At 38.7% G+C, this 7,715-nt stretch overlaps 1 protein-coding gene across 2 annotated transcripts in view; it reads right to left on the bottom strand.

Moving 5' to 3' along the window:
- The window catches only part of SASH1 (SAM and SH3 domain containing 1), a 189,412-nt gene extending 183,756 nt beyond the window's left edge, over positions 1 to 5,656 (bottom strand). For both annotated transcript variants that reach the window (XM_053937995.1, XM_053937994.1), the window contains exon 1: positions 5,572 to 5,656. In XM_053937995.1, coding sequence (XP_053793970.1) covers positions 5,572 to 5,616 — 45 coding nt within the window. In that variant the 5' untranslated portion in view covers positions 5,617 to 5,656. The remainder of the gene's footprint in view (positions 1 to 5,571) is intronic.
- Positions 5,657 to 7,715: the final 2,059 nt, after the last annotated feature.

Raw genomic sequence — 7,715 nt, forward strand, 5'->3', positions numbered from 1 at the left:
GGCAATAAAGGGATTTGATCTATATCCACCTGGACTTCCGCTTTACTTATATGCTGAAATGGCACATGGGATTGTGCCCTACAGGTCAGTATCAGTGGTCACAAAGGTGTATTCATTCCTGTGGGGTCTTTACTTCAAAACTCTTCTGGTCACTGCACAGCCATGACAGAGAAATTGTAAGCAAGCAGTGTCATCATGGCAGCAGAGCATCTATTGTACATGAGGAGAGGAGCAGAGGCTGTTGACCTTGATAAGTGGAGTCTGAGCTAGACACTCACTCATACCAAGCACAGGGAAAAAAACTATTTAAGTTAAAAACATGTCTCTGTAAGACGACCACAAGGGCATCTAAATTAAAGGATTGCTGAAGCAGTGAGGTTTGGGGCTGCCAGCCTAACGACCAGTAAAGCTCAGAAAGTTCCTTTTATTTATTTTGTTTCTATGGTAGCTGTAGCCTTGACATGAAAAAATCCCAGCAGCACAGGACTACTGCAGATACATTAAGAAACCTGAAATGCAAATGTTATATACTGTTATATGCTGTGAGGGAATTTATCTGGTTTAATTTTAAGACTTTTCAATCAGAAGGGTTCAGTGTAACAGAAAATGTTGCTAGAAGGTGTGCTCACTTCTACTCATAGCCCCTTCCAACGCACTCTGAAGCTGGACAAAATCCACTGGGTTTTATTTACCAGCAAACCTTCATGGCAGATAAAGCAATCACTGCAAGAAACCTGCAATTCTTCTTTCATAATGAGCATTGCTAGATTATTGTGTGACAGGAAGAATATGTCCCGGGAATACCCTGCTGAACATTTCATCCTCCCTGGAATATGCTTTTGTGAGATAAGTCATAATAAATATAATGTGTCAATTGTCTAACCTATTGGGAAAGAGCAGGTACATTAACAACTTGGTGCAAATGTGGGAGAACCTGCTGACAGGTGTGGATGTGTTTTAAATGCCATTTTCAATGAAAGTACTATAGGTAAAGGCCAGGCAGGTAGATCACTTGTGTAATAGCTGGAAAGTGCCGTCCTGCTGTGGGCAGAAAGGACTGACAATAGAAAGTCTTTTCTTACAATGCCTGATACAAAAATTCAGGAATTACCAAAATGGCCAGCAGAAAAATGCAGGAAAGAAAAAGAGGTTCAAACAGGTAATTGATAGGAATTCAAAATGACTCATACCATCTGAGGAATGCAAAATACATCTTTGTAATATGGAGTTCCAAGCTTTAAGCATGCCATCAATGAAGGGCATGAAGTGGCACATATTTTAAAGTTCTAGAGACTACCTGGTTTAATCTTCCAACTAGAAACTTCTAATTTATTGATTAGGACAGTCAACTATTTAGAGAGTCAATCAGTTTTTCTTTGAAAGGTGTTAAGAGCATGATTCATCTTTTCATTTTCCTGAGCACTGAACCAGAATGTCCTTCCCTTCTCACATTTGGATAGTCATTATCGAACACAGCTTCCCTATCTGTTCCCAAACTCCTAAACAAAGCTGTCAAAGCTCTCCCCATCAGCTATGAATGTAAGAAAAAAGCTCCAATGGTTTCCAAGAGGAGAAAGATAGACAGGATGTTGAGTGGTAAATGAGGATATTTGGAATACATCTGTGGATACATACTTTGTCATTCCCTACTCAGCGTATCTCCAGCTCAGAGGAATGGATTCCCTTACACAGCAACAGCTGTTACTGTTTGAATTGTAAATAGTCATAAGCCATATGGTGTGGCAGGAGAAAAAAAACTTCACACTTTCTCACATGGACAAATATTATTATTGCAAAACACAAGCACATCAATATATATATTTTTTTCTCTGGGGAAGAATATAGTCTTCAACCTGATGCTAAAAAAATTATTGACTTCCAGATAAGCAGATTACCTGTTAACATTTGGTTTAGATTTTTAGATTTTGTATATCTCAACAGAAAATAAACATAGGTGTGCAGTAGATACAGCACTTTCAGATTGATAGATGGGATGAAAGAGACACAAAATATAAACTGAGGTATTGAAATGGGAGAGATGATTAGGAGGGAAAAAATCTATATGCAATTACTATGGAAGAATATATTGTTATCTATTAATTAACTACACAAAACCAGCATGATTGTGGCTTATCATGCAAATGGATCTGCAGTTTCTTCATGCATGTGAACTTGAACTTTCCACCTGGTCAGTGGTGCATAAAGCGTTTCAGATGTTGTGGATTATATCCAGACAAGAACAGGCCTCTCAAAAAGGATGAGACTTCAGCTTGGTAAGGGAAGCTGATACAATCAATGTGCCCAGAACTCAGAACGAGAAGATGCAATCCACTCCCTTGCTGTGCCCCAGCTAAGGGTTGCTTTCATTTTAAACCATGATTTCTTCAGTGTTCATGTTTAAAACCTACAAGTGCTTTTATTTATGTTATTTCTAAATAACTGTTTAGCTTATCTTTTTGCTTCAAGCACTTTAATGAAAGGAAAGTGTGATCGCTTTTCCCATTGTGTGGTGAAGCTGGCAACACACACAGTTAACTTACAGTTCACTTGGCAGAGCCAAGTTTCTGAACTACACCCCAAAAATCTTAGCAGAGGGACATTGAACTTGCCAGGAGCAAACACCGGCACATTCTATTCATATGGTTAGACAGACCCCATAATAGAACCCATGACTTAGCAATTAACATTCCTTCTGTTCTGTGCCCATCTCAACCTGTATCAAACCCTACATTGACACCAACTGGCATAAGAGAGTGGTTCTGAATTTGCATGAAGAAAATCCCCATCAGCAAGAGATTTTGTTTGTGACTACTGCACCCTAAATGAAATGAGACAACGATAAGGATGGCAGTGCACTTCTGAGACTACAGGAGTGACTTCTGACCTCAGGACACCAGCAGCCATGAAGGAAGTCAAGAGACCTTCCACATTCATCATCCCTTGAGAATCACAGTCTAGACCCAACCCATGGATATAAATAGAGGCAGAAAATCAGTATCTAATATGAAACAAAGGAAAAAAAAAAAAACCAATCTTTCCACAGGATTTGGTGTCCCTGCATCAAACAGCCGTTTTGCTCTAATGATGTTCCTACCATTCTCAGTTTTCAATGAAAATGACTTTACGGCTAAATACTTTTCTACCGCTGTTACCATTTCTATCCTGACATCATAAGCCACATTCTGTTACTATGTACTTTGTTACTAAAACTAAAAAGTGGGAGCAAAATTCCTGTGGATCAGAAGAATGGGTCCACTACTGACTTTGAAACATTCAGCATGCCTCAAAGTGTCTTCCTTTTACCTTTGACAAGGAATATGGCTTAGACCAATGAGCCAGTAAAGACCAGATATCCTGACTCACTCTCACCAAGCTGGCTGGATAACCCCATAGTCAAGACACATGGGGAACTAGTTCACCAGGTTCCAGTGCTGAGATACTCTGCAGGGCAACCTGAGAATCCCCTCCAGATCTCCGCTCAGCACAGCAGTGTTACTGCAAACCTTTCTACCCGTGTGAACACCAGCATATCTTCTTCATGACAATCAGCTAGCTTCCTCCACAGGAACGCAAAGCATCTGCTGTTCTCTTTTGAAATTACAACCAACATTTCCAGGCACCCTTCTTTTAAAATACTTCTTTAAAATCACAATGTTCACACAAACACAGTCCCATTTTTGATTTCAAGAAAAGGGAAATCCCACAGACAGAAGACTTCATTGAATCTTTTTCATGTGGTGTTTCTAAAGTTCAGTCTTGAGTGCAGGGCTCTGCTCTTGGCAGAGAGAGCTTATCTGAGAAGAGTACAATCAGATGATGATAGAAGTGCTACAGTTCTGGGAAAATGGTTGTAAAAACCCCTAGACACTGCAAAAAAAGAACAAACTAAGATTTTCTCCTAGGTTTTTTTTTTTTTTTTTCCCAAGAGATATTTAATCCACTTAGCAAATAAATCATGCAGAAGACATTTCCAAAGTGGTCACTGGACTTGAAGTCGATATAACTAAGTTGCAAAAGTAACTTCCATACATGGGAACCTGTTCAATATATATGTTCAGAGGTTGTCTTTACCCATAAAACTCTTGGTTTACAGTTAGATTACATGATTGCAGCCCAAAGGTTCAATAGGACAATCATTTCCACTTGCAAACCTGCTGTCGTGAGCTAATGATGTTAGCACAAATCACATATACAAGACAAAAAAATTAAGAACTTCATAGCTTGCAGACTTTAGCTAAATTATATGGGAAAAGATTACCTTAACTCATACATCCCTAATATGCAGGTTGTTTGTGTACTCCTGTATTTTCAGCAGTGGGACAGCCAAACTTTAGTCACCTTTTTTAAAATAAGAAACTACAAATAAGCCGTCACAAATTTGAACAAGTTTTATATTAATCATGCTCTCCCAACTGCAGCGCTGCCTGTGGAGAAAAGATCTAGAAACAGTTGAAACAGTGCCATCAGATTAAATACACCAGTAGAATAAAAAAAAGAAATTACTGACATTTTAAGAATATGGAAACAGAAAGATTTTGTGGGAATAGTGTACCACACAACAAAGTACAATTCCCTTTGTAAGAAGTGCAGTAAAATGGGTTGTCCTGTGGCTTCCTCAAACTGATCTAAGGCTGCCTATGGCAATACCTGAGACAATAAGCCAGACACACTGATTATAAGCTTTACCAGATAGATGAGGCTCCCTTTCTCCCTCAGAAAAGAAAGTGTTCTTTAAGTTACTTTAGCAAGCCACCAGTTCATTTTTCCTTTTCGTCAGGCTAATATGCATGTTCTGATTACCATCAGCAACAAGAGAAGGCACAATAAACTTTACTTGTCCTAACCTGCAGCTACGCATATAAGTAAACCCCCTTTACATAAGCAGCATTATTCTGTCTGGCCTTTCTGCTCTTATGGGCAAAACTAGGACTTGAAAAACCCACAGTGTCTCTATGGATAAAATCAATAATTCAATGACTGAAATATTACTTGCATTTTGGTGGTAAAAAAAAAAAAAAAGAAAAAAGAAAAAAAGAAAACAGCTACTTACAGAACATGCAAAATACTGTTCTCATAAAGAGAACAGTCATAATTAGTCAACTTTAAAAATTTTTCCCCCATCAGAAATAAAATTAGGTTATGATTTTATTTTTCCTTTTTTTTTAAAGTAAAATACCCACCTCTTTAAATATCAAGATAGCAATACCAGAAAATATTCTGAAAATCTGGGTTATACTTATCTTAAAAGCAGCTGCTTAGACAAAATACATCTGTTTAATGAGCTGACGTGTTTCCCCTTCAGATTCTGCTGAAAGCCATATGAACTAACTGTGAATCAGATTTTTATCCTGATATTAAAAAAGAAATCACATTCCACTTCCCAACAGAACACAACAGCAAACGTGCCTGTTACTGCACTGCCTATAATGGCTACATTATGTTTTCCCTTAATAAAAGACATATAACCCTGCAGAGAGAATAGCAAAATCACTTCCATCTTACTTTTCAGAAACTGCTGAATAAAACTCAGAACAAAAAAGATCCCTTTCCCCATTCACATGGTTTACTCACCATCACCTTATTCCAAAACTCAGTTTCACTTGAAAAATGATCCATAACAACGAAATGATTTCTTCCTTGTCAAAAGTATCACTCTAATCATTTAAATTACTGAACGCAGAAAAGGAAACATAGTGCTCCACAGAGTACTCTAAACACACACTGTTGTTTTTGCTGATGCAATGAGGCTTCTAAGCAAACGAGCAAGTTTGCAAGCAAGCTGGGTAGTGGCATTTTCCTTATGATTCAAAAGTGAAGTATGTATGCCTCAGCTAACTGAATGCTCACACAACATATAATAAAGGAACTCAGGGATTCATACACATCTCTAACACAATCATTTGTAAAACTTCTACTTGTATTACCATCTCTAAGTCTGCCACGCCTCAAAAACGATGAGCCAGATACAAACTTCTACTGGGTGCTATGTGCAGCCAAGAGAAAGACAGCTTCAAGCCAGAGGCTTGTATTTAAAAGTTTCTGAAGTTTAAGTCCCTAAGGTGTATGAAATTACATTCTCTGTATGGAATGTAACTGTGGATTCCTGCTTGCTGCATATATAAATATGATAAAGTTCATCATAAGCCACACGTTAAAAACATAGAGTCTGCTACAATGCATTACCAGATTAATGCACAAAACTACTGTGATAGGAAGAAATTACAAAAAGGTATTTAAATAGGTTTAAAATTGCAACTTTTAACAATTTACACCCTCCTCCCTCAAGTGCCAAGAAAAGCACAGAAGAATTTGCAGGGTAATTTTCTAAGAAATGGGGATAACAAGATCCTGGGAAAATCTAAAAGCTGTGTCTTCTTTCCCACAGAGGTGTAGACCTGCCTGAGCCGGAGACCGCAGTGTTTAGAAACAAACCTCTGCCTTAAGAGGAAGAGGGGAGAAATCCATAACGACTTAATGACTGCCTGATAGGTAGGGGCCTCCAGTGCAAAATGTGTCATTTATTTCATCAATCTTTAAAGCTTATGTCAGCTACCTTGACAGGTAAACCTTGTGAAGGTTCAAAATCTTTCAAGTTCCAGACATCAGCAAATACATGCTGATGCAGACCTTTACATGACCATCAACCCTCACCGGATTCAGCAAATAACCTTCTTTCCTTGGCCAGCTTTTACTTTTTCTGACACACTGAGGTCTGAGGTCGTATTCCCTCTACACCACTTGATGTTTCCTAATAAGCTGGGAGCGCTGCACGTGCTGCAGCCCTTACGGCCTTGGAAACTGCACCAAGATGAATGTTCTCCACAGCTACAAGTTTTAACATTTAAAAGCTCACATTTTCTTCTAAGCTTCTCTCTTTAACATCTTCCTCTGATGCCCTTGCTGTGCTTGCAGGTTCTTCTCACAGCTCAGAGAAACAGGCAGGCAAAACTAAGTAAGGACATGGATTAAAGCAGGGAGTGGCTCTTGAGGGAGCCCCAGCACCCTCTGCTGGGGCTGGAGTGGTGGGAGGTGGCTGGGCCAGCCTGTGGCACTTCAGCCTCATGGCTGGGGTGACCCTTCAACAGCTGGGGCATGAAACTCCTACCTGGTGGTTTTCACTGGGTGAGAGAGCAGTAATGCTACTAGCCTGATTAATTGAAAACATAAGAAAAACCTTCTGCTTTCTTACAGCCTAGAAATTCTACACAAAACCTAATTTATATATATATGCATATAAAAGCATAATATCTATAATTAGATCAGTGGGCCTAAATGAAAAGGAGAATAGAAATGCCATGCACACCCAATAAAGTTTCCCACGATAGTAAAACATCCATACTGGACTCTGATGCACACTTTGGCCCGGGATATACTTGGGCTGTTTAACACAATAATCAAATTTACAATCCAGCTACCTGATTTCAGATATCCTGATCTCTGCCATCCCCAAACAATGTGGAATAAATTTAGATGCACTTTTAATCAGCACTTTTTTGCCAAGTAAATAGTTTTCGTGTTCTACTTATACAAACAAAATTAAACAGGATACTGATCATCCTGTATCTGACCAGAAATAAATAACTTCAAAGGATGTCATTCAGCAATAAATCTATTATAAGTGCTTTTCAAGGTTTTTGATTTGCAAAAGTTAGCAAACTGTTTGTTATCGGTATGTACATTTTTCTTGCTTTATTCTCTGAATCCTGCAACTCAGC

This window comes from Vidua chalybeata, chromosome 3 (genome assembly GCF_026979565.1).
Source record: "Vidua chalybeata isolate OUT-0048 chromosome 3, bVidCha1 merged haplotype, whole genome shotgun sequence".
In the NCBI taxonomy this organism is placed as follows: Eukaryota; Metazoa; Chordata; class Aves; order Passeriformes; family Viduidae; genus Vidua; species Vidua chalybeata.